Source organism: Apteryx mantelli, chromosome 7, assembly GCF_036417845.1.
Source record: "Apteryx mantelli isolate bAptMan1 chromosome 7, bAptMan1.hap1, whole genome shotgun sequence".
Lineage (NCBI taxonomy): Eukaryota > Metazoa > Chordata > Aves > Apterygiformes > Apterygidae > Apteryx > Apteryx mantelli.
In genome coordinates this window covers 38,379,524-38,405,244 of record NC_089984.1, presented here as the reverse complement: position 1 = coordinate 38,405,244, position 25,721 = coordinate 38,379,524, and the positions used below count along the sequence as shown (strand labels likewise).

At 40.2% G+C, this 25,721-nt stretch overlaps 2 protein-coding genes across 6 annotated transcripts in view; one reads left to right on the top strand and one right to left on the bottom strand.

The window, feature by feature from the left end:
- Positions 1-2,760: 2,760 nt before the first annotated feature.
- On the bottom strand, positions 2,761-13,776 carry DENND10 (DENN domain containing 10). Of its 3 annotated transcripts, none has more exons than XM_013948694.2 (9): positions 13,096-13,401; positions 11,714-11,910; positions 10,320-10,399; positions 9,095-9,243; positions 8,766-8,877; positions 8,315-8,415; positions 6,998-7,105; positions 5,886-5,980; positions 2,761-5,191 (listed from the first exon to the last, which is right to left on the bottom strand). In XM_013948694.2, the coding sequence occupies exons 1-9, from the start codon at positions 13,292-13,294 to the stop codon at positions 5,015-5,017; spliced, it is 1,218 nt and encodes a 405-aa protein (XP_013804148.1). In that variant the 5' UTR covers positions 13,295-13,401; the 3' UTR covers positions 2,761-5,014. The 3 variants fall into 3 exon arrangements, 2 of the variants coding, with proteins under 2 accessions (XP_013804148.1, XP_067156408.1); XM_067300307.1 differs by lacking the exon at positions 13,096-13,401 and adding an exon at positions 12,738-12,839; XR_010884759.1 differs by lacking the exons at positions 2,761-5,191; positions 5,886-5,980 and adding an exon at positions 7,947-8,075 and having other exon boundaries at positions 7,030-7,105; positions 13,096-13,776.
- A 2,487-nt stretch (positions 13,777-16,263) lies between these two features.
- The window catches only part of EIF3A (eukaryotic translation initiation factor 3 subunit A), a 36,073-nt gene continuing 26,615 nt past the window's right edge, over positions 16,264-25,721 (top strand). For 2 of the 3 annotated variants that reach the window (XM_067300305.1, XM_067300304.1), the window contains exons 1-3: positions 16,264-16,401; positions 20,336-20,526; positions 20,721-20,857. In XM_067300305.1, the coding sequence (XP_067156406.1) occupies positions 16,353-16,401; positions 20,336-20,526; positions 20,721-20,857 (377 nt within the window). In that variant the 5' untranslated portion in view covers positions 16,264-16,352. Of the gene's footprint in view, positions 16,402-20,335; positions 20,527-20,720; positions 20,858-23,719; positions 25,679-25,721 lie in introns of those variants that run through there. The other variant, XM_067300306.1, reaches the window with a different exon arrangement.

Below are 25,721 nucleotides of genomic sequence, written 5' to 3'. Positions count from 1 at the left end.
CTTAGATAGCACCTTCTGGCCACTGTTGGACATAGTGCACTGGGTTAGGTGGAACCCTGGCTGGAACCAGCTGAGACAGACTTACAGTCGCAGCCTGCCTCTCTCAAACAAGGAAGTGTTTGTCTCCTTCAAAATCTTTAATTGTGGTGGCACAGCTAACACCCTGCAGCTAAAACTTCTAAAACAGTCTGTCTATTAATTCTGTTTTGGTAACATACCAAAGGCATATTCAGACAGGGTCTAATTCCATTCTCAGTAGAAATAACTGTCTCTACAAGAAAGACACCCCCCACACACACACTCTTGCCTGTTTTACATTGTTGAAGACTGGCTGAAGTAAATGCTAGTTGCATGAACTACATTGGAAGCAAAGCAAAAAAGCTAACAGTAGAGCAAGGCCAACAGACTTAAAGATAATACATTCATCAACTTTAAATTGTCATGGTAACTAGAAAAGCTATAAATTCTCTGGCACCACACTTGGATGTTTTAGGCAAATTGATGCTATTACATCCCTGTGAGTAAGGCTTATGAAGTAAGTAAGTCTGGTAATACTGTGTTATTACAGCTGCCCTTTATCACACTCTACCAGCTTCTTACTGAATACTCTAGTTGAAATTTGCCATATTAAACACAGCCCTCTCGGGGTTGCTAAATTCCTCTTTCCTTTCCCTTGTTCTCAGAAATATTTCTGTTGCCCTGTCCAGAATTTTTGAGAGGAACCTAAGGCAGGCATCTGCCATTTGAATTGTCAGCCTGGGTGATTCAGCTGTTTCCCAGGTCAAGGCAGGGAACATATATCACTAAAAAGGCCCTGGCATCCTTGATTTTGAAATAAAGAAGTCATGAGACTAGAACTGCATGGACCTGGCATCTGGTAGTCCAGAGGGATGAGAATAGGTCCTGCAGGTAAATGAGGGGAACAAGCCTGGGACAGGTAGAAAAGCATCATGCTTGAGGGACTCACAAGGAGAGTCAGCACCTACAAAGAAACCTTCCCCTTCATAGCATGGAGTAGATAATTAACAATGTTCCAGCCCAAGGCAGGTCCATCTTCTGCCTTTAGCACTGGCCAGTGTATTGAGTGATAGTGTATTAGTGGTCAAACTAGTTTAAGGAGTAGTAAACTACAGTAGATTTAAAGCTTTCAGCTTCTAGGAAAACATAAGTCCCTGTACAGTGCAATATGCTAACAGTTCCCCACCTCCCCAGCTTGTCATCTTTAAGTTTAGGAACATACAATGAGGCTTCAATGTCCTTTTAATGTAGCTAAAAAATCAGCAACTCCCATGTTAGGAAATCCCAAGATCAAAGCATTTCCTCAGCTGGAGCTTGTGTGCATGTGGTTATCCTAGAAGCCTATAACCTAGCCAGGCTGTTTTCCCTGCAGGCCATAAGGGTAGATGAAGGAAGGACGTAGGCGGAGAGGGAATCGTGCACAGCGCTGCAGCTACTTCCTTATCACACAGTAAGCAATGCGCTGCGCACTGCTGCTCAGGAAGGGGCTGCTGCCCAGTCCCTCGCCTCTCCTCCTGGGTCTCCTACATCATTCAGCAGCTGATCAAAGCAACGATCTATCCGACCCAGACGCCAGGCTGACAGCTGCCAAGGGAAGAGTGTAAGACAGTAGGGAACAGCTGTGAACATCCTTCACTTAGCTTTGTAGCTTGTTCTTTACCTAGAAATTTAACAGCTTCAAACGACTTCTCACAACACACTATCCACAAACTATTATCAGCCCCTTTCGGTAGCTGGGGAACTGAAACAGTCAGAGGTAAAGATCAGAAGAAGCCAGTAATTTTAAGATGGAGACTGCCAGACATCCTGCCTCGCTTGTTTTCACATTGCTCAGCATTATATTGCTCTCATTCGGAACATGCCCCCTCCCCCCTTTGCCTGCAGAGGCAACAAGGCCAGCTCACACCAGGAACTAAAACCCCAAGGATGACAGCATTAGCAGCAATGTATAGTTAGCCTGAAGGGACTAGTCTGTTTATACAGCAAAATTACAACATGAGGGACTGACTGTTTATCCTGCTTCCCTGCTGCAAGATTCTCCATTGTTCGCTATCTACCTTCCCATTTCTGCAAATGTAGTACCATAGGCAACGAGCAAGGAGGAGGGCTAGGAGAAGTATCTTTTCCTCAACTGAAACAGGCTGGAAAGAAGGCACTGAGTTAGTTTAGGTGCTGTGTGCCTTTTGGAGTCTTACTAGGTCAGCATGAACTGTCATCTGTCATTTCATATTTAATCAACAACAGAAAGGCAATAAGATGAAAAGGTATGAATGACAGCTTGCATCGCCTTTGCTTCTAGGAGGAAGAAGAGAAGATGTCATCTGAGTTTGCACAACCAACAGCTGTACACACAAAAAATGGCTGCTGGTACATTGAAGATAGGAAGAGGAAGTGGGAAATAACCCGAAATCTTTCCCTGTCCTGATCTTCCAGATTTTTCTCTTATTCTAATACCTTTTTGAGATGAAAGTGTCAGAAGTCATTATGAAAATGCAAGAACATTAGAACAATCCTTTGAAAGTATTGAAGCTGAGGGAGGCTGATATTTCTTTCACTGTACGTACAAGATAGCACAGATGGCAAAATTGTTTGAACTTGTGAAGCAATATGTTTCCAACCTAACTATCAAGCTGTAGGTTACTTTCAGATCCCAGTATTGCAAAACATAAGATCTAGTCCTGTGACTCAGTGGCCACAACTACTCAAGGAAAAAAAAAAAAAAAAAAAACATGAATTAAAGGGTAGGCTGTTCAGGATTTTTTTTTTAATAGGCGTAAGCATGCTATGAGTCCAGTTACTTAAGTGCAAAATTATATTTCATTTGTTTTCACACAAATGTTAGAATACAAGATCTAACACAACACTGAAATTTTCAACTTAAAAGATTCCAAAACAGACAGCAAACTAAACATTGGATGTGTAGTTTGTAACTGAGCTTCTCTGCTTTTTGTGGTTGTCTTTAACACCCGTGCTACCTTAATTACATACCTTAAGGCTTTTTGTTAAAAAGAAACTATGCGAGTTTCTTCACAGTAACCATGTGGCATTAAGACATCTGATTCAAAGCATGTTCAGGTTTTTCTTAGTGAATGACTTGTGTTTCAGTAGACTTTAGAATAGGTCCTGAACAGACCTTTCAGCATAATCTTGCAGTATTTTCTTCCTGATCATTACAAAAGTCCTGAAACAAAGACGGCAATGCTAAAGAACCATCAAGGAAAAAAAAAAAAACCGCAAACAGGGAAAAAGCTGCAGAGCACTTATAGGCAAATGAAGGCAGTTGCAGTATTTTTCTTAGAAAAAAACCAAACCCAAAAAGTACACACTTCTCTGTTCAGAATTTAAACTACCAAGTAGATGTTTAAAGTAGAATTATACACCCCTGAAAATAGGGGGTATTTTGAAGTGCTTTCATTTACTAACTGTAATAACTAGCCATCGTATACATAGTTGTCACATTCCTTATCCACATTCTAAAATAGATTTCCCTAATGTATGATACATAGCAAAAGGATGACCCTTTTCCAGCCTAATATTGCTTGTATGTAGTTAGTGATGAGCTCTAACAATTTCTGAATAGCAAACATCCAATTATTTAACAATATAAATATTGATTACTAAAGTTTTAATCATAAGTATAAAATCTCTATGTAAAACCACATGCTACAGCCTATCTGTACAAAGGCCAGGAAAAAGGTTATTTTTTCATATAACAAAGTGCTACTGCAGAATTGACTGACTTTTGTGGAAATTTCTGAAGAAATACAGGTTGTTTGGCTCAGAGTATTTCTCTACAAAGAATTTAAGGTCTTCCCAGAAGATTACAAAGCAGTTAGTTTTAGGCTGCCTAATGAAAAAAAAAATCTGTTGAGTTATGGCTATGCAACCAAACAAGTAAGTATATTTTAATTTTATCTAAATTATTTCCCAGTTTTCACTGTTACTTTGAAAGTATCCATCTACATTTATTTTATACAGAGCACCATCAGATAGTGCCTGTGTTTTAGCTCAAGCAGTTTATGAAGTCAGTGCTCTATCTGTGGTAATGGACTATTTGATCATTCCCAGTCCATTAGGTTTTAACTAATCTGATTTTGTATCAAATGGATCAGGAAGGCATGGCCAGTTATCTGGGCTTCTCAACTGAGTACCTTAACAGCTTCTTAAATGGCTCCGGCTGTAAAGTAGCAGTTGTCCACAACCCCCTAGGAAACCCCATTTTAAGTATAGCATTCCTGTCCTCTCCCCCCTTCATCAGAGGCATGGGATGGAGTGAAAAGGAGGGGAACTTCTAAGGCAAGAGTCCAAAAGAGGCGCTCAACTCCCACTTGAGCTTTAAAATACCTCTTCCTTTACATTATAAGGCTACCATGCCAGATTTTCCCAGACACCCTTTTTTTACACCTAAGTACTTTCAAGTAGAAAGAAGAGAACTTGTCCATTTGTTTGGGATTTCCAGATACGAGGCAGTTCAGAGCAAGAGCTGTATTTTAGAGGCTGACATATCTGGAAGCCCAGAATGAGCACACAGATCAACTATATGTTCGGTATATCCCTGCACAGAGACAAGCATGTCCAAAATGCATTGATTTTACAGCACACATACTGCAGCCTGCGTTCCAGATATCAGGAAGACAAGTCAGAGCAAAAACAGAGCTATCCAACATCTGAAACCTGCAGGACAAATGGCTGCTATAATGTCTGGCACAGCCTAGACACACAGAACCATGCTGCATGTGTATACGCCCACATTATAATATGAAATATGGGAGCCATATATACAAAGTTATAGTCAGAAAAAGACAAAGACACCAGGAATGTTCCCAAATATGCCTCCATATGTTCCAGGTCAAGCTCCGATATTCTGCATTATATCATAGTAAATATGACATTCACTCTTATACCTTTAATTTTTCCATATAAAATTTAGATATGCCAATTTGTATGGCAAAGATAGTATTTTCATATTGGTCCATAACACTGAAGTGCATCAAAATCAGATTTTAAGCATTTGTTCAGCAGCTGCTAAATGAACAAGGAAGTTTTCTGTAGCTGGTGGAAATCGTTTTTGTTTCAGGACCTCAGAGTTAAGGGTTGGTTTTTCATTGCCATCAGAAACTTCCGTGAGTGATGCTAAAGTAGTCAAGATTTCTTTTGTCTTCAGTGAAATATCCTTGAAGAACAGAAAAACAAGCAAGCATGAATATAGTATTAAGTATTACAATGTTTTAACATCTACTTATTTTTAACATTTAAGAACAAAAAGAAAACAGTGGTAAATAACTGGTTCAAGTTAAGGAGTCCATTTATTTTAAGGAAAATTTGGAATAGCTCTTCAGTTTGCTTTTGTGCAATGTTGAATAAAGATGCAACTGAGAGAACACAGCCATTCTATGGGTCCCCATCACTGGCCTAACTGAACTCTTTGGCTAAGCTGCTCAGTTGTGAAATATCTAACAGAATCTGTTAGCTGTGGGAGGTAGTGGAAAAGCATCACTGTAAAAATCAGACTTTATAGCTGAGAAGCCCTATCTCAGTAGGACTTTTTCCAAGGTATTGACAATACTATAACAAGGTATTGAGCAAAATACATGTGATGTAGAATAAAACTGGGAAACTAATTTTACGGGAAGTCTTAAATTCGAGACAATTCCTGAAATTTCTTCAGTAATGTGATTACCCAAGAGATAATATAAACCTAATATGTTATCCTTAAAAACTATATGAAGAATAAAAATGCTCATTTGTAATAGGGCAGAGATTAGGAGAAATCAACTGATCTAAGGGACAATATTCCTTATGCTTCCTCCCCCCGCTTAAGTTTTACTGACAAAAGTAATTTAAGTAGATAAAAAAAAAAAATTGACCTTAATGACTTGGCTGTCTGATTTATCTGGATCTTCTGCAGACTGAACAATTAGTTGTCCTATTTCTTTGTGAAGTTTTCCCATTGTCATTGCCTCTAAGTAGGAAAAAAAAAAAAACAAAAAACACAACACACACACACACACGTTCATACTTATACATCTATCTTTATTTCGAATATAGAGAACCTAATATTTAAAACCTGTAGCATCTTTCTTCCAAGAACAGGGTACTCATTTTTATGAGAAAATACCCCTAACTCATCTACTTTCCTTAATGAAGTTCTTTGAAACTATTCCCTTAAGGGATTAAGGCTGCTTGTCTTACTGACTGCTACGGATGAAGTTGCTAATTTGACATTCTTACATATTCTCAATCTTTATTGTTCATGTTGGGCTAAAGCCAATATTTGAAATAATAGAAAATGATTTAACTTCTTGCAGTGGCAATATATAACTGGTTTATAGCCAGAATCCAGAAGCTATGCCAAAATGTGTTCCATAGAGGTCTTTGCATAAAAGAGAAATGAAGATTAACAAAAATGAAGCTTTTTTAAAAGCTGCAAAATGACTATTCTTGTGATATCTAGAAATGCACATGAATAACAAGCCAAAACAAGGAGCATCTGCATTTGATATTCGCAAAGGCTAGTAACCTGACATATGAACAGCCATGCTAGCGCAGGCCAACAGTCAATCTCACAGTCTACCTCTAAAGTGGCCCTAAGCAGATACCCAAGGAACAGCAAGAACAAGACAAGTACATACAAGATTTCCCTTCAAGTAGTCTCCAAGTACTGTTAGTGAAATGCTTTTCCTCAAGATTCCCATGATATCTATGCATTCAGTAGTCCTCAGCTGAATGTCTATTCCATGTAACAGTTTAATGTGGATGTTTTGAAATCTCAGTCGTGCATTTACTGGAAGTCAAGGCAGGTCTTTCCAAATTCCAAGTGTCACCAGTCTTTCAAAGTCTCAATAAAATTGAAAGACAGAAGCTTACCACTTGCCTTTTCAGAACCAGGTTCAAGATTGTTCAACTTAGGGCAAGTTTCAGTACTTACTATAACTCTAGAATAAACACCCCCAAATCCTAAACATTAAAGGCAACCAACCTTTCACTCCAGGGGAAATAGTGATCTCGCTATCCGCCAAATTCACATACACATCGTAGAGGTCCTGTCTACTGCTAACTTCAGAATCTGTAAATCCAGCAACGTAACCTGGAGAGCAGAGTTTTGGCAAGATTATCAGGCAACAACAAAATTTTCATAGTCAAAAAAGGCAAAACAAAACCAAGAGATCGTGGAAAACTACAGTCCTAAAGGCTGTTTTTAGAGTATTTGACTGAACACAAACTGTATCCAAGAGGTTACTGTCTTGATATCATCAGACATTTGATGAGAAACTCTTTACCTCTCTTTAACAAAATTCCTTATCTCTGAGGAGCTTAAAAATCAGCTTCTAAAGTTGCTTTGAACATCAAAGAATCCCTAACACTATATATAAAATAAAAAGATTATCACTTCAAAATTTTAAACACTCTTGCCACTTAAACTATATATTTGCAAGTAAATAATCTAACAAACTTCTTTTTAAAAAGAAGTGCCACTCAGGAGCTCTTTGTTACTGTCGGAGTCAGTATTAGATTGACAGCAGAGTAATAATACAAGCAAATTTTCTTATCTATACCACACCAATTGAGCACATTTAGAGCAGCTTTTCTCTGTGGAAGATGTTTGATGAGCTGAAACAAGTGCTGCTGGTAATGCAGTAGCAATACTGAAGATGGGTAGCCTTCTTCCTCATTATGCTGTATAGAGAAATCTCTTATTTGACACATTATGCATCACGCTGACCTTTGCATAAATGCAAGAAGAGGCCCTTGGTTATGTGTTAAATACTATATGTACACAGTGATGTCACACACAGAAATCACACTCCTATAGCTGGTCAAGTCTACCCATAATTAGGAGCTAAAGACTTCACTGACAGCAGTCAGAACAAAAATTTCGCACTTCAGAGTTAGAAACGGAAAAAAATCCTAAAAACAACATTACTAACCATGTAAAAGTTGAAAACAAGTAGCTTATCTAAAGTGAGATGCTTCTGTATAACAGTAAGGTTTTCAATCCATCTGATCACTACAATCAAGAAGTGTCCAAGATGCTTTCCATACTGTAATAACTATATCTGCAATTAAGGGTAGACTGGTGAGAATCCACTCAGAATCACCAGATTAACTATTAATCTTCCAACATATTTTTTTAGTTTATTTGTTTTTTCTAAAGAAAAACAGGTGGTTTATTTTTAAACAATGGCATTAATGGCAAAATAACCATTTTTTCCAAAGAGTGCTGATGCAAGACATTGCATCAATTAAAAACTAAAATCAAATTTCATTTATATTTTTATGAATAAATTATCACTACCTGTGCAGGCTTTTAAGGCTTCTATTTCCTCTTCATTTAGATGTACATATGAATGAAGAATTGACCAGTCTTGTCGATGCCACGCTAATGCAGGTAAAGTCCTAGGGAAACGAAATTGGCATTTGACACATAGTAGATTTTTATCTGTACTAATTAGAAGTGTCACAGTATGAAATACACATCATAAGGAAGAACAGATATGACTGGGTCTCACTCAGCACATGTATTCACGAGCTGCATAGAGATTTCTACTATCAGTGTAAGCAGTTTATCATTCATTCTTCTGTTAAATTTCTCTCTGTGTTTTTCAATAAATTTCAACAAAGACATAAAATTAATATTGTACTATGTTTTTCACCCAAATATGGATATTTCTCTAAATGAAGGTTCAAGATTTGTTGGACTTCTGCAGGTGGACAGGGAAGTAGGGACTGAAAGAGTTATGCTGTACCTGGTGAACTCCTGGATAGCTTCTATTCTAGGATGGTATACTACAATTCTTTTCTTTAACATCAGTGCTGTATAAAGGATAACTGTTTCCATTCCAAACTGAGATACTATATCTAGGAAAGAGGGGGAAAATTATTTTATATAAGATATATATGTTGATATTTTGATTAGTTTTTGAAGAAGCTTAGTAATAATAACACTGATACTACTGTTCATACTATTTACTTGAACAATACATAAACACTGGATTGTATTTTATATGGTTGGACTCATATTGTTTCATATATCGTACAAATGAAATCAGAATACAGATTTCTGGTATTAGTTAACCTTTGATGGAACCAGCAAGGTAAGCCTTCCGAGCATCAAAATCTTTGCTGAGGAAAGATCCATTTTCTTCACTTTGGCAGATCCCCTTTGTAAGGACTGCAATGTAACTCTCCATTATTTTAACTGGAGTCCCATGCTTCATGTAGATTCTGTACAAAAAGAAAGAGTCTGGTATTTTGACTGCAACCAGTATCAACAAACACATGAAAAGACTGTGGTATCACCAATGGAATATCTTTGGGAAGAATCCTTATTTTGAACACCTGGTTGAGCTTTAAATACTAAACTAGAAGTCTTCCAACATGCACACAAGAACTTTCCATTTCAGCTATGGTACAAAGCTTTGTCACATTTGAAACTCAGCTATTGTTTTTATTTTAGAAATCCATTCTGGATTTGAAAAAAAACTATCAGTGTTAAAGTGATCCACAGCCAACCTAAGTATTAAAATATCAGTGGAACAGAACAATCTCAGTTTTTCAATACCCCACAGAACTTCTGCTCAGCTTGGCTTGATGGCCTTCCCAAGATACAATAACCTGACAATCATATCAAATTAGCTCCAAAATTTCAGGGAATGAACTTGATTTCAAGAGCCAGGACCCAACTGATTTGAAGGGAAAGCAGAGAAAGATGTAGAGGGAGATTGTGAGAATAGGGACATGAAGGAAAGTGAGCAAATGGGGTAAGGAGAAGCAGAGGGGAAGATGGTAGCCTGACTGGAAGGAGGGAGAAGACAAAGCCACAGACCTGGAGAAGCAAAAGACCCTCTTTTTCATAGAGGAAAAGTAAAAAGTTCATGGGTGTTGTGTCTAGTTCAGAGGAGTTGCAGGAGGCGTTTATAATAGCAGTGGTGTGGAGGGATATAAGTTGCCCACCATACATACGATGACCTTTGGCTACAGAGCACTGACCTCTTCCCAAATGTTTATAATTTTTAAAAAACGTGTTCTTGAAGAAAATGCGCATATGTGGCAGAGAAAAGACCCTCATGATAAAACATACTGGGCATCTGGCATTCTTCCAACACTTATTGCATGAACTCAAGACAACCAGATCAAATCAATCACCAATCTAGAATTTATACAGTTTGTTTCACAGGTTGTAGGACAGAATTTCCAGCAGATTGTTAGACTAAATGAAAACAATATGTTGCATTAGTCTTTTGGCATGACAAGATCAAAATACATACATAGTGATATTCAAAGACAGCTTTTATACAGACCTACACAGTATCCTAGTAAAGGCTGCATATTTCTCTGGGTTGAAGTCTTTGGCTGTCAGAACAATAGAGAAGTGGGTCACCTGAGCAAGACACACACAGAAAAATACACAGCTTGTTTTATATGATCCTATATTAACAGAGGTGCTTACATTATTGAATTTACTGCAGCATTCAGACAAGATACTTCAATGTTAAAAGAAAAAAGTAAGCTGTAACGGCAGATCCAATTTATTAACTGCAGAAAAGATCTGGCTAATGGATTTCTGATGTGACTCACTTCCACCAAGTTGGATCTAGTATACTCTGTATTTCTTTAATTTACTATCTAATGAGTTGCTTTTCCTTTAATGTCATAAGACCAGTTCAAAACAGATAAAAGTGGTTCTTTTTTTCCCCACAGCAGGTAGTAAATTTCTAGAATTTGTTGCCAAAGAAGGTTGTGGAGGCACACAGTATCGACAGATTCAAAAAGAAATTAGACAAATCCATGGCTAACAGGCCCATAAACAGACATATCCTTTAACTTCCTTATTTGTGGACTGTGAATACTTGGAGAGTACGAGGCTAGAAGTCTGCAGACAATGACCAGGCTCACGTGTCCTCCTTAAATGGCGTCTCCCACTGCCATTGTCTGAGACAGCACTGGGCCACACATATCACTGATATGACCCAGAAGGGCATTTTTTACACCTTTAAGCTTCATAGGAGACATAAAATTTGAGTTAGGAAAGTCAAACAACATGCTTCTGTGGGCACATAAAATTACCAGATTATATTTCTACTTAACAGTATAACATGGAATATAAAAATTGAATAAACGTAACAGATAACTCAATGATCTTCCTCACAGGGAAAGTATAGAAGATACAAGCACATCTTCAGTCTTCCAGTTATCAGTGCAGCGGAAGAGAAGGTACGTGTGCAAGTATAATTCAGCCATTTGGAAAAAAAACAAAGTTCTACAGCAATAAGAGTTCGGATGCTAAACCATTTACAGAGATTTTTTGACCAGACAAAACCAACCAATCAAAAAAACCTGTTGGACTTAAAATGCAAAGTAGTTAGAAATAATGGTGTGAGATAACCATTAATCTGTTTAAATACTCATTATCCAGTTTGGGTCCTATATATCTGAATCTCCCTACAACTCTAACCAGAATACGTCTTCGAGAAAACTGAAATATGTGGACTGGGTAAGAGTAACAGCCGGGTTGCATCCATGGGCATAAAAAAAACCTTTGAATCGCTTCCCTTCCTCACAGCATTAAATGGTGAATTTAACACTGCTTAGATTACCAAAAAAAAAAAAAAAAAGCCAGAGAAAGCTCTACAAAAATCTTCCTTGTATGCTGCTGAAAAACAAACAGGAGGTATGATAGTGAACAAAGTCCTACCTTTTTCAAGGCTGGAGAATCTTGAACTTCCACAGTTGTGATGTAGAACCATGATCTTTTATACTGGCCAAACACAAAGGTATGAAGCAACTTATTTTCATCTGTAAGGCAGCATTTTCTCAGCAATAGATTCCTCAGTTCAGCTGTTATGGATGGATAACACCAAACCCACAAAGCATCTCCATTGGTGTCTTTTTCTATGGTGGAAAGATGTTCACTGTGAGAATGCCAAACAGCAGCAAGGAAGTAAATTGATTGGTTAATCAGATTTGTTTCCTGGAATCAGATTAAAATTCCATTTTACACTGACCCTAGACAACCAGTCATGCTGCTACTGTTTAAGCTGTATGCAGTGTTTGTGCTACGAGTTTATTTTTCAAGTGTTCATAAAAAATCCACTCTTGACCTGCCTCACGAGGTCCAAAACTGACTTGAGGAGTTTGAATACACATTTATATAAGCAAGGCCCATAGGAACCAGACCAGCATATTTACCATGCTTCCTGTTTTTCCTATTTCTGTTCTCATAGCTGAGACCTAGGAAGCCGTGAACTTAAGGCTCCGGCTGTCCTTTGCACTGTTGAGTTCTGTTACAAAGGGACCAGACCCCAATGCCCACGAGCAGATGGCCCTTGGCAGAACCGCAATACACACAACATACACGCCAGTATTTCACTCCCGCCGCGATTTTCGGTGTTTACAGGCATATTTTAAAGGGGATAGAGCGGCTTGCAGCGCGGCGAGGCCCCAGGACAGGGACAGCCCGCGCCCCGCCGCCCGGGGACTCTCCGGGGGGTTCTGCCCGGCACCCCGCTGCCCCCCGCGCTTTCGGGCGCCCCCGCGGGAACTGAAGGGAAGGGAAGGGAAGGGAAGGGAAGGGAAGGGAAGGGAAGGGAAGGGAAGGGAAGGGAAGGGCTCGCCCCGCAGCGGAGCCGGGACTGCCGCCGCCCCGGGGCCAGCGGCGCCGCGGGCCGGAGAGCCCGCCGCAGAGCGCCCCAGCGCCGGGGCCCCGGCGCGGCCCTTACCGACCAGCCCCACGCCCAGCAGCAGCTGCGCCTCCGGCTCTGCCATCTTCCGCCTCCCGTCCGCGGCCCCTCACCCGGGCACGGGCCTGGCCCCAGCCCGGCCCTCCCCGCCGCCGCCGCTGCCGCTGCCGCTGCCGCCGCTGCCTTCCGCCCCCCGCAAGCCCCGCCCCGGCTCGGCCCGGCCCGGCCCGGCCCGGCCCGGCACAGCACGGCCCGGCCCTGAGGGGCGGTGGCGGGGGCAGGCGGCGCCCGGTATCCCCGTCCGCGGCGGGCCCGGGCCGGGCCGCTCCGCACCGCCTCGCCCGTCCCCATCCCCCGCCGCCGACCGTCCGTCTGCCCTCGCTGGCATCGCGCTCACCCTGACCATCTCCACCGACTCCTCTTCTCTCTGCTTCTCCGGCCCTGCAGCCCGTCCCTGCAACCCTCCGTGCTATAGCTGTGACTGCTGGCATCCGCTGCGGCCCATCTCCCCTTGGCACTTTTTCAGTTACTTTCCAATCTGCTTTCAGATAGAAAATGAACCCCTCCCCAACCCTTTGTCCACTACTCTGTGTCATTACTTTATAGAATCGTTTTTTTCATCATCTACATTCTTTAGCTCTGTAAATCACAGGATATAGTTTATGTATTTTATTTATAAACTACATGCACAATACATTACAATTTATGTAATTTATTTATATGCATGTTACACAAAATAAAGTTGTATTGCTCACAGAATTTTCTTACTTTATTGTCAACCATCTAGTGCAGTTACATGCAGAAGCTGTGCCTGATTATGCTTAGTGCTGAACGAAGCACAGAAAATGCAGGCCTTGCAAATGCTTCTATAAAGTATTCATAAAGGCTTGTTTATGCTTGAAAGATAGCTTGATTAAGGCAGGGAATATTCAGAAAGCATAACAGCTATTTCTGAATAACTCCATGCATGGACATGTTTATTCGAGAATAAAAGCATCTTGCTTTATCGTTTGGATTAATCAAACTGAATATGCCTGAATACTCTATATATGAAGCACACATATTATTAACGCATAAAGTGCACTAATGATACAGAGCAGCAACAGATTTGGAATAATTTGTCAGACTTCCAAAATACCCAGGAAAACTAGAGGAGTATCAGAAGAAACTGTGTAGTCCTGGGAGAGGGGCCAGAGCTGTCAAGTATCACGCCTGGCTAGGGAAAGCACCAAAGGGTAGTTGCTTAAATGATTTTCATAAAGGTACAAGCTTAAAGCATAAGGATTTAGTATGCTTATCTGCCATTTAGCAAAAGACACAAATAGTCAGACAGTAAAAGCTGCTCCTGATACAAAGTTGTCCAAGTCAGCCCTGGAGGGCTTTCAGGAATTTCAGAGAGATTCAAAGAAGTGAAGAGAGTGGGCTACATAATAGCAAATGATGGTATTAAGTAGCAATAAATACAAAGTAGCACACCTGAGATCCGCTACTAGAGGGTGTAAGGCCCCAGAACAAACACGGGCTGCTGTGACAGAGGCACAAGTGGCCTTCAGATGCTAGGATGCTGCCCATTCAGATCTGGGTAGGGTCTGTGTTCGGCACTCATCTTAAGGACTTTTAAATGAATTTTATCAGCACAAGAAAAGGACTTCTTCAGCACTGTGCATAGCTTAATGAAGATTCTACTGAATGTATAACTGTGGTTTGAAACAGAAACACCTAGGCTGTAAGAGACAGTACAGAATGCAGACTGTATTAAAATAACTTCATATAAATCAATAGTGTGCCCTCATGGAGAACGCTGTGTACAATACTGCTCAAAAAGATACCAAGGACACATGGAGAAACTCTCAAGAGAAGAGAGATTGAAAAAGATCTTTTTTTCTTTACCCCAGAATGGAGACTCATGCAATATAGTGAAAAGGGATTAGTGTGGAGCACCAGGGGTTTGAATTAAATGGATATACTGATGACTCTAAAACTTCCATAGAGTGATTGTGTCTTTTTCCTTATTTTTAATTAGTTTGCTGTTTAGCAATAAGCTAGGATTACAAGACAATATTAAAAATAATTTTCTAAATGTGTGTTGCATAATAGTTATGAAACTTTTCTGGTGGCCCTGGAAGATGGTAATTGCAAAAAGTACACAAAAAGAAACCAAACGAGACTTTTTGCTTGTATCCAGAAAGTATACAGGAAGAAATGTATTGAAACAGAAAATCAACAGACAACAATGTGCTGTCTTTAATCATCATACTTCCTCTTCATCTAATTTTGGAAAATCATACTTAATCATACTTAAAAAACTGGTGCTAGACTGTTGGGCCTGCTGAGGGTCACAGCTACAGTCATGATGTGTTATCAGTGCTCTTCTAGTGGCAAGGTCTCCATTTCTGCTGAAAGACTAAAAAGTCTTTAATGTTAAATGCCTTAAATGGAAACTCACTCTTCTGGTATTTACTAATCCAAAATACTGCATTTGTCACACATTTAATTGCTGCTGTTCTACTGAGTGTTTTTGCTGCTTGTTATAGGACTTTTGGGTATAATTCATACACTTTCATAGTTTCTGTTGTTTTTTTCCAAATGCCAAAATATAATTTTTCAGTCAGAAAACAGAGCAGTATTTTTGTAAAATATGCACTGGCAGCTATCATATGTAAACTCACACTACTACTGCATAGAAGTAAAGTTATTGGATTGCCTGAGTTCCTCTGAAATAATTTCCCACATTTTGAAGATTAAGAATAAAATTTTCATCCGATGAATGAAGACACGGACACAGAAGCAGGGCCTTTGTGCAATTTCTTAACCACCTCAGAAGTACTATTTCTGAACTGGCTGAACAGGTTGTCAAGAACAAATGCTCAGCATGTATAATGGCTTCTTTGCAAAAATAGTCTTTCACATTAAACTATTTAGTTAATTCAAAAGCTTAATTCTAAGTTAGCTTAATGGCTTCATGGAGCTCCACAAGCCAGTTCCCTGATTTGGAGGACTGCTGCCACCATAAAAGTATATGACTGGGTCAGAAACTGTCCTTAACCAAGTGATGTGTGTGGCTTGTAACCTAATAACGTAGCATCTACCTCCCAGAAAACCTCTTGGGGACAGACTAGTGCCTCTGCGACAGGCACTCCGCTCAGGAAGTGTGACCAAATCTACCAGATTTCTTGTACTGTCACTTCTCCACGTCTGGGACGAACCAGCAGCTTCACAGATTCCCAGTGCCGCAGCACCTATCAGAGAGGACCGGCACAACACAGATGTCGGTTAGGAACCGATGGCGAAAACCAATGGCCTTAACCTTACACACCGTGCTTTACTTGCCGAAACATAGCTCACGCCGCGGAGGCTACCAGCGCTCAGGGGTTTTGGCCTGCAGCGACAGTGCGGGGCCGGGGCCCCAGACACCCGCCGCCGCCGCCTGGGCCGCCCCGGCCTCGGCCCCGGGCCCTCCGCGGCCCGCACCGCCCCTCTGCTCACGAAGGCCGCGCTGCGGGAGGGGTTTCCGCTTCCGCAGACGTCAGCGCGCGGGTCACGGGGGCGCCCTCCCTTTCCGGCCTCGCAGGCTGCCTGGCTGGGCGCACGGAGGGAGCTGCCGCCGCCGCTGCCGCCGCCGCCCTCCTGTGAGGAAACGCTGCCGCCGCCATCATGCCGGTGTATTTCCAGCGGCCCGAGAATGCCCTGAAGCGGGCGAATGGTGGGTGCGGGCGGCGCTGCGGGGGTTTCCCCTTCTTCTCACCCCCCCTATTCCATGGCGGGCAGCGTGCGCCGCTCCTCTCCTCTCCCCTCCCCCCCCGGCCGGGCCGAGTGGAGCCGGGCCTGCCCCGCCCTCCGCGCGCGCGCCGCCCCGCGGCCTCGCGCCCCCCCCCCCCCCCGCCGTTAACCGCCGCCCTTCCCCCTCACCCCCATCTCTCCCTCCCCCCAACGGCCCCTCGCTGCGGAGCGGCGGACCGGGCCGGGCCGGGCGGCGCTGCCTTGCCGCGAAGGAACGGCGCAGGCCGCGCCGCATGGCGCCGGCGGAGGCGAGGCGAGGCCCGGGCGGCCGGGGGAGCAGGCCCGGCTCCGCCTCCCCGCGGGGCCCCCGGGCCCCCCTGCGGGCGGGCGGAGGTGGTCGGCAGGCCCCGGCGAAGGGGTACAGGCGAAGGGGTGGTTCTGCGGCCCAGCGCCGCTGCCTCCTCGTGCCGGTGCGCGCGGTATCGCGGCGACATTGCTGTCGTTTCTGAAGACGGCGAATGGCTCTGCCCGCCCGAGGGCTGGCTCCCCGTGTGTACAGCGCGCTGCAGCGGCACTCGCGCGCAGCTGCTCGGATGTGTCTAGCTCGGCTTTTACCTGGGCTCCAGGATGATTTCACACCTGATCTCGTCTCAGGACGTGCTTTTCTATGAAGGCTTCACATTTAGTAATCCTACTACTCATTAGCGACTCTAGCGAGAAGGCAGATTATTAAACTCCTTAAATTTTATGCAGGCTGATGCCTTTCAGGTTAAATGTACAGCTTTAGCATTTCTTTTTTTATAGCAACCTATTTAAGCGGTCAGCAAGAGACCACTTAGAATTCTCATCAGTACAGGTCTGCTTGCAAGATGCAGATATAAAGACACCCCAAAATTACAGATGATATATGGATCTTAAAATGACACCTGAAGAGGCTGGGTAGTCCGGGAATTCTGTTTAGCTCAGGTATTCAATTTTCTAACAACAAGAAAATGTTAAATAAAATACTGAATATCCTCAAAAATTCTAACTTAAAGTTATTTTTAAAATCATTTCTGCCTAAACAAAAGAGAAAATTGGGTCCAGTGTATCCTGTGAGGAAGTTGTATATACATCTTTTTACTGGTAAAGGTGCATGTATCAAAGTATTTACTCTACCTAGGAATTCTGAAGTTTTTAATTAAAGTCTAAGTTGTACTTCCTTGGTGAACAAGTCACATTGTTACTATACTGATTATAAACTGTTCTTTAAGTCTTAGATTTTATTTTCTCTTTCCTGGTCTTGAAGAACAGTGCAAGGTTTTAAACTGATATTTCTTGTACTGCTGCAAGTCCATTAAATTCTAATGAGTTGGAGGACTGGGGGAGAAAAGTGTACTCTTGACAAATGCAAAGAAACCTAAACTTCAGTAAACTGACTAGAAAAAAATGACAAGAAAGGTCAAGGCTTTGTAAAACTGTAGAGGCCTCAATCTAGCCATGTCTGAGTATAATAAAGGGTGAGAAATTGTTCCTAAGCTAAATTACATGTCATGGAAAGCACTTTAGTGTTAAACTGATGTTTCAAACTTAGGAAACTCAGAGCAGTTTCCTGAGTTTTAGTTTTTGTGTTTATATGTAAGGCTTAAGTTGGCATTTAGATGTATTTTATGCTTTGGGTTCCTTAATGACCTCAACATACATACAGGATGTTCAGAAGCAAAAAGAGCTTGAATGATTGTAGATGTGTATATTTTAAGAAAGATTGTTTTTCCTCCCAAACAGCAGATGTAGGTCAAAGCCAACCCTTAGCTATCGTTAATATCTGCCATTGTTTTGTAGTCAAGGATGTAATGCAACTTCTGGCAGTGTTGTGTTGTTGCAGATATTGAGCCTGCTCTGCGATAGAGATATTAGATAACGTATGACATCTGTAACAACTTAGTTTTTTCACATTGAAACTTTAGCTTACTTAAGGACTTCGGTTAACACTAGATTAGTTGTTCGTGCATATCAGCTAATTCATGTCCAGTCAGAAGTTTAATTCTTGTTTTTGGATACCTTTTAACATATATAACAATATCCATGATATAACAGATAGGAAGGAAAAAAAGGCATTCTGAGAGCTGTTCAGGAGCTAACACTTTAAATTTGGTCTGTTACAATTTGTTTCTCTAACTTACAGTTTCAGCTGTAAGGTGGAGTGATGTGTGCTGTATTTGACTTTTTAGGTTCACTTTGTGCTTTTATGAAAGTCTTTGTTAAATTAGCCTTAATTATTTGACTTACTGGCAAGAACTTGCTTAACTAGAATTAATTAAAAGTTTCAAAACAATATGAATTAACTTTGTGCGTTGTCCAGTTGGTTTTCAACCACTGAGATTCATGGTTGGAGCAGCCTAGCATTGTTGCAAGAATTCAGCCTGCTCTTCAGGTTTATTTTCATAAATAAAAGATCGTAAAGCTGAGCAGTAATTGCTTCCAAAGCAGCCCTGAGATAGAATAACAGCTGAAATTATGAGATGGACTATAGCTTTATTAAAACTCTCTTGGTGAGTAATCAAAAAAACTGCTGAACACTTACATTGTAACCTTATTTATCTTTAAATGTAACCATAAACTTCATCTATAAAGGAACAAGCTTATCCTATGCAAGCTCATTATTTAAATAAATTAATCACTGAATATATGGTATTATGGTTCATAATTAAAATACCACTGCTGTTTTTGGACTATAACTTTTAGCCAAGTTTAGCTTCAGTTCTAACATTCCAAATCCTGGAATTCTGATTATAATTTTTTTTTTTTTTGAAACATGGATGATGAGTGGACAGCAAGCTCCCTCCTCTTTTTGAAGCTCTGTTTGAATACGTGAGCACTGTGAACAGCCCTTACTTTCCCTCTTTAATCCATTCTGACATGCTTTCTCTAGGAATGTAGTCATTTCTAAAGTACTTCATGGAAAGTACTCCATACCTCTTCCTTTGAGAATATGTTTCCTTTTAGTTATACTCTGATTTTTATTTCCTTTTTTTTATTCTCTCATCCTCTTTTCTTTCCCCCTTTCTCTTTTTTAATGCTTTTTGCTTTCTGTTCTCAGCATTCTCTTGTTTTGCCTTTGTGCGATTAAGAATGCCCCTAGTGTAGGGCCTGTATGCATGTTGGTAGATGACTGTGCTGCTTCAATATTTGCTTCTTTATGGTTTAGTGTATTTTGTACTGAGGAGAACATGTGGTATATCATGGATGGGAGTTGCTGTGATGCTGAGAGATTGTGTTAGTAACAGCAGCTGCTTAGGGCTGTCAAAAGGACAGTGGTTTCAGCAGCAAGGATGATGTAAAAAATTCCTGCCTCTTCGTTTAGGCCAAAAAAGCTATTAGTTTAACTGTTCTATAAACTGAATCAATAAACCAGTCTGAATTAATAAAAATAAAATCCAAAACAACTTTTCAGAGTGAATTTTTTTTATTTTTAATTTTTTTATCAGATAGTTAAGAGTAAAGGCTTGAGGGCAGGACTTAAGCCAAATTCACTGCCATAGTTTGGACCTTGCTGAATGACATTAGTAGGCACTGTACTACAAGGCTCATGGGGTGTATTCTTTGTCCTTCTTGATGAAACTAGCTTTAAAATTGGATGCATATATTTTATTAATATGTATGAAGTGTCCAGTCATGCACTGATGGATAGAGAGACATCTCTGTATCTACCTGAAATTCTTATGTTAATGGAGGGGTTTGCAGTTGGTTTCCAGTTATGTAATTGAAAAACTGCTGCCACAGTTGCATCTGCCAGCATTTTTGGTATGGCCAGCTAAATTGAACCATCAATGGACTTTGGTTAGAGTTGTTTAAATTCTAAAAGTGTACAATATTAAGCATTAAAATCACAAATCTTTTGGTTTGCAACTCTTCTGTTAATTAGACTTTACTTTCAGAATTCCTTGAGGTTGGCAAAAAGCAGCCTGCCCTTGATGTTCTCTATGATGTTATGAAAAGTAAAAAACACCGAACATGGCAAAAGATTCACGAGCCGATTATGCTGAAGTACCTAGAGCTCTGTGTGGATCTCCGCAAGAGTCATCTGGCAAAAGAAGGACTGTACCAGTACAAGAATATTTGCCAGCAGGTATGGCTTTTGAAATTTATTTATTGTTTGCAGCATGGTATATGTCAGCCAATATGACCTAAAAAAATAACTAACTAGTCTTGAGTTAGATTAAATCTGCTTTTTAGATGTTCCTGTTTTTATAGAATATACATTTTAAATATTTGCTGTCTATTGCGGGGGGAACTATCTTAAATGTTCTGCCTTTGCTGTAGGTGAACATCAAATCTTTAGAGGATGTTGTTCGAGCCTATTTAAAATTAGCTGAAGAAAAAACAGAAGCAGCTAAGGAAGAATCACAGCAGATGGTACTGGATATAGAAGACTTAGATAACATTCAAACACCAGAAAGGTAGGAGGCCTTTATTTAAAATGTAAGCCCTTCACAGCAAAATATTCTTATTTTTCTGTTTGTAGAGCACTGGCACAAGGATTTTCAGATCTCCAGCAGATGTTTTGAATACCTTTAGGGTATGAATATGTAGTAAGACAACTAAAATGACATTGTAACATTCTCTAGTTGAGACTTAACTTGGTTCTTTCAAGTAGTATGTCTTAAAATAATTTCCAAACTTACAATTCTTGAACTATGGATTTTGCACTGTGAGCAAATATGAGCTGTGTGGTGCAGTTAAATCAGCAGTGCCAGGAAAGCTAATTTATTATATAAATGGCGTATCACATTTTCTAAATTTTTAATGTGTGACTTTATTTTTGTGCACTACTATCCTTGTTTTTTAACATAGTTGTATTGTAGATAGTACAGTTACGTTTTTTTTAAATGCCTTAATAGCAGAGACAGCAGAGACCCCAGTGGAACTAGCAAACAGCTAGGGAATTTGTAGAAATAATTTTAGGAGTGTTGTTTTTTCTTCTCCCACACTTCTTTCTTTAAAGGTAGGAATGAAGTAAAGAATGAAAATGAAAACCATGACTAAGGGAGTGGAGGAGAAGATTCACAATATTGACAAGTCAGAAGTAGCTGGATAGAGAAACTGCAGACTGGATATTATGCTTAAAAGGGTACCTAGTAAGAGCTATATAGATACAAAGTGTTTTCGGATAGAGCACACAGAAGACTTGAGGACTAGAAATGCAGCTGGAAATGACTGTGGATAAGGATATGATGGAAGAGAGAGACTGTGTGTGTAATTTCAGTTTTACATGCTAGGCTGAAAGATGAACCGCTGTATGAGGAGGGTGACCCATAGAAATGTGTGACTGCTGGAACAAGACAGAAGAGACTAGCTAATGGAGGAGACACAGAGCTGAGAAACAGGTTTGCTTCACAGAAAATTAAAGAAAAGAAACTAGCAAAAACAGAAGGTGAATGGGAAAGAAACAGAGAAGCCTCTGTACCCCAGAAGAGAGGAAAAGGTGGTGGACAGAGCCAGGGGTCAGTGTGCAAGGAGTACTGATGATGATACATAAGAGCAGGAAGGATCCATACTCAGAAGGAAGAATAAGAGTTATTTGACCAGCCTCTTCTAGAGTTGGTTGTATGGGTGGAGACATCTTTTTAAGTGGACCTGAAGATTGGTTAAAGCATCAGATCCAGAAATGGATAAAATGAATATCCATAGGTAGAAAGATAGGCAGCAGAAGAAAGAAAATGTGAATTTATAGGATGAAAGTATAGGAGTAATAAAAATGTGGTAGGACAGCAGTTGCAATTGGAGTATTGGCCATTCAGAAAACCAAGAATAAGGTTGAAGAGATTGACTGAGATACTAATGATGTTCTAGAGGTTGGGGGGGGGGGGAGGAAAAAATGGAAGGAGTAGCCTGAATTGAACAAAAATCAGTGAATCAAAACCACTATAGTAAAGAAAATAAAAAATAGGTACAGTGAGAACTGTTCTGGAAACCAGGCCCACTTTCTGGGGTCTACTTGGATCTACATAGAAAAACTTGTAATGTGTTGGAGAATTAATTACTGTAAATGGTTCATTATTGATTGGTGAACAAATGCTATTAATTATATTAGGGCTAAGTTCATTCCTGACCATGACTTCAGACTTTTTCACCAAATTGTGCATGTATAAACAAAAGCTAATGTTATTTTACACTTGTTTAGGTAATTGATGAGATAATAGAAGGAAGGGTGTAAAAAGTGAGTTCTGAGTGTTATGGTTAATTGGATGGGAAAATCATCTAAAGAGGGGAAACAGAAGAACTTGGGAAGAATGGAAAAGAGGACTGATCAGTAAATATATCTACCTTAGTGTATTGACCTTCACTTAGCATACAGCTTAAGCAGGCAGTGCCAGGTTATGGTGTAACCGCTCTCCAGTTGCTGGTTTCTTCTGCTCTGCTAGAAGTCACTGTTCTGTTGTCAGAATGGTTTGTGGGAGACCTTCCTAACCAGCTTCAGGCAAAGTGAGGTCGGCTCAAAGTGCATATTTATGTCCTTCAGATGAATCTGTTGATTTAGGGAATGCTCACATTAACTCTGCTGATAGAGCTATGTATGTGGTGCCATCTGCAGAGAAGAGGTGACAAGTGGGGAGCAAGTAATGTTTTCAGTCTTTCCAACTGAGTTTGGAAGAAGATATCTATCCATATCCTTAAGAAATCAAGAAATGTAGGGAATAAATTAAAATCTCCATAAGTCAAACCAAATTAAACCTCGCAGAAGATACTAAAAGACATAACAAAAGGATCTTCAGCCACAAATGGAGAATTCTAGGAAAAATAATGCTAAAATTCTCTGAGGAAGTGGTTTGGGATTAGCCATGCTAGGTGTGATCTGAAGATTAAAGCAATACTTTGCATCTGTTTTTTGTAAGAATGTTGATGCTGGAATAGAAGGAAGATAGTTTTGGGGAACAAGGAAATTACCCTGTCTGAGGTGGAGGGAAAGGTCAGCTTTCTCTTTGTGTTGGGTGGAAGGATAATTTTTACCGTAGAGTTTTGAAAATACTAGCAGATGAAATTTCAAGTACAGTATGAAATGATTCTACTAAAGATGTTGCAGATATCCATCTGAGTAGAGAGTACATTTTTTCTCATCATCCCTATGTAAGCATGAGTAGTGGTCTGAACAGCTGGTGATCTGTTATCTTGGTCATAGCAACTTTTAGGTCTTTAGAATGACTTTTGAAAGAAGTAGTACATGGAGTTAAAAATTAGGGGAAAAAAATCAGCACAAGTTTGCCAAAGGGTAGATGCCATCAGATTAATCTGGTAACTTTTTTGGTAATTGAATTTTTTAGATTAAAGAAATGCTGGAGATCTAGCCTGAGGAAAAAATAAAGCCATGCCAGAAGGGATGTTTTCAGTTGAGTTGGAAGTGACTAAGATGTTGCCTAATGAGAAGCTGACAGCATGCAATGATAAAAGGAGAGATGAAGCAGGAGGGGTGTTACTGTGAATTCTTTCAAGGAAAATCCTGGCATAGAAACTAGAGAAGTTTGCTGAAGATACAAAATTGGAAGAAACTGTCACTGTGGAGGACATTTTTGTCTTGCGTAGGTGACCATGAGGAGTGGAGTTTTAGTAGTCAAATACAATTCACAAAGATATGGAGTAGAAAAGTCCATGGATTAAATGTTAACTGCAAGGCTGTCCTGTATAAGCTGGGTGCTCATTGGTTGCAAAAAATGAAAAGGTTACAATTGTGTCTTTAGTGGTTGTTTCAGGATTACAAAGCCATGTGGCAATGAAAAAGCAGTTTCAATACTAACATGTTTCAGGTGCTCTACTCTGGTGAAGACCAAGATCTAAATAAACTAATCATAAAATAGGACCTGAAGAGGCTACTGAATCTTTCCATCTACACTGAGTCATGATAAATTGTAATTTAAAATCTTCTTGACAGACAGTTGTCTAACCTGCTCTTTTAAATTCTTCAATAATAGCAATTCCTCAACCTCCCTTACCAATCCATATTTTGATATTTTATTGTCCTTAACAATAAAAAGTTATTGCCTATGTGTAATTGAAATATTCTCTGTTACAGAGGAATCCCATCAATACCTAGACATTGAAGACTGACTGACTCTTTCCTTGTTGCTATTTTATGTATCTGAGGACTAAAAAATGTCTCAGTCACACTTTTTCAGCTGAACAATCTGAGTTTTCAGTGTTTCTTAGGTCATGTTTTCTAGACTTCCTGTTATTCTTTTTCTCTGTATTCTCTGCTTGATTTGTTGAGGAAGGCACTGCTGAAATTTCATCTTTAGTATTGCATGTAATATTAACACTCAAGAAAGTTGAACTAGAACTGGAAGCAATGTAGGAAAAGGTAGCTGGAGAGTTACAAGAACTGACAGTTTATATTAGAAGCTGAATCCAGAAAGGATTTTAAAAATGAAAGCTGAGAGAAGGTAAGATGCTTCTTTAAGTTTATCATTGGCAGGAGTGGGGAGACACAGGACTACATAGTGTAAGGGATAATGTTGGCGATAGCAGTGGAATTTGTCTTAGTGTCTCAGGAATCCCTTCCAGTCCTTTATTTTTTGTGAACGATGGAACGTAGAACGAGGGGCCACTAAAAGCAGAATTGTCAGATCTTACTTCTGACACCTTTAGCAGTCCATTTTTCATGTCAGAATTTTAAAAGGATTTCATACTTTTAATGTGAATGTGTTCTTGTTACCAGTGTGTAAGCATTTAGGGAAAATAGTATGTTGAGGTGATGGCTGGAGGGATTTTTGTTGGTTGAGCAGTGAGAGAAATTGACGTTTAGCATAATTTATAATAAGGTACGCTCAATTATATAGGATCCTGTTAAGTATCACAGGATGGGTGATTAAGCAGACAAAGTGATACTTTTGCCAAAGTGTGTAGGTAGGTAAAGTCACGCTTGAATTTTGTTAGAATAGTACTGGGGTGTAAAGTTATCCTTGATTGGCCTACAGTTTGCTTGCTGACAAAATTAAAAACAGAAAAAGGTGAACTGAGTTAAGGTTAGAAATAAAAGGTAGAGAGTGTGTTGAACTGTTTATATGTGATAATACAGGGGTCTTTTTTTGGAGGAAATGCAAATCATAAGGCAATGGAATATCTGATTTCTGCTGTGTCATATGTCAACAAGTTCAAGTGAGCTCCCTCTGGTAGCACTGCGGGTGACTGAAGAAGGAAGTTTCAGCAAGCAGGGAAGTATCCGAGCAGATAATGGTATTTGAATTTAACAGAAGCACAGTCAGCTGCTGCCTGGTAGAAGAGGGAAGGTGAGAATCCCAGAATTAGTTTCCTTTGGCTTACTCATGTGAA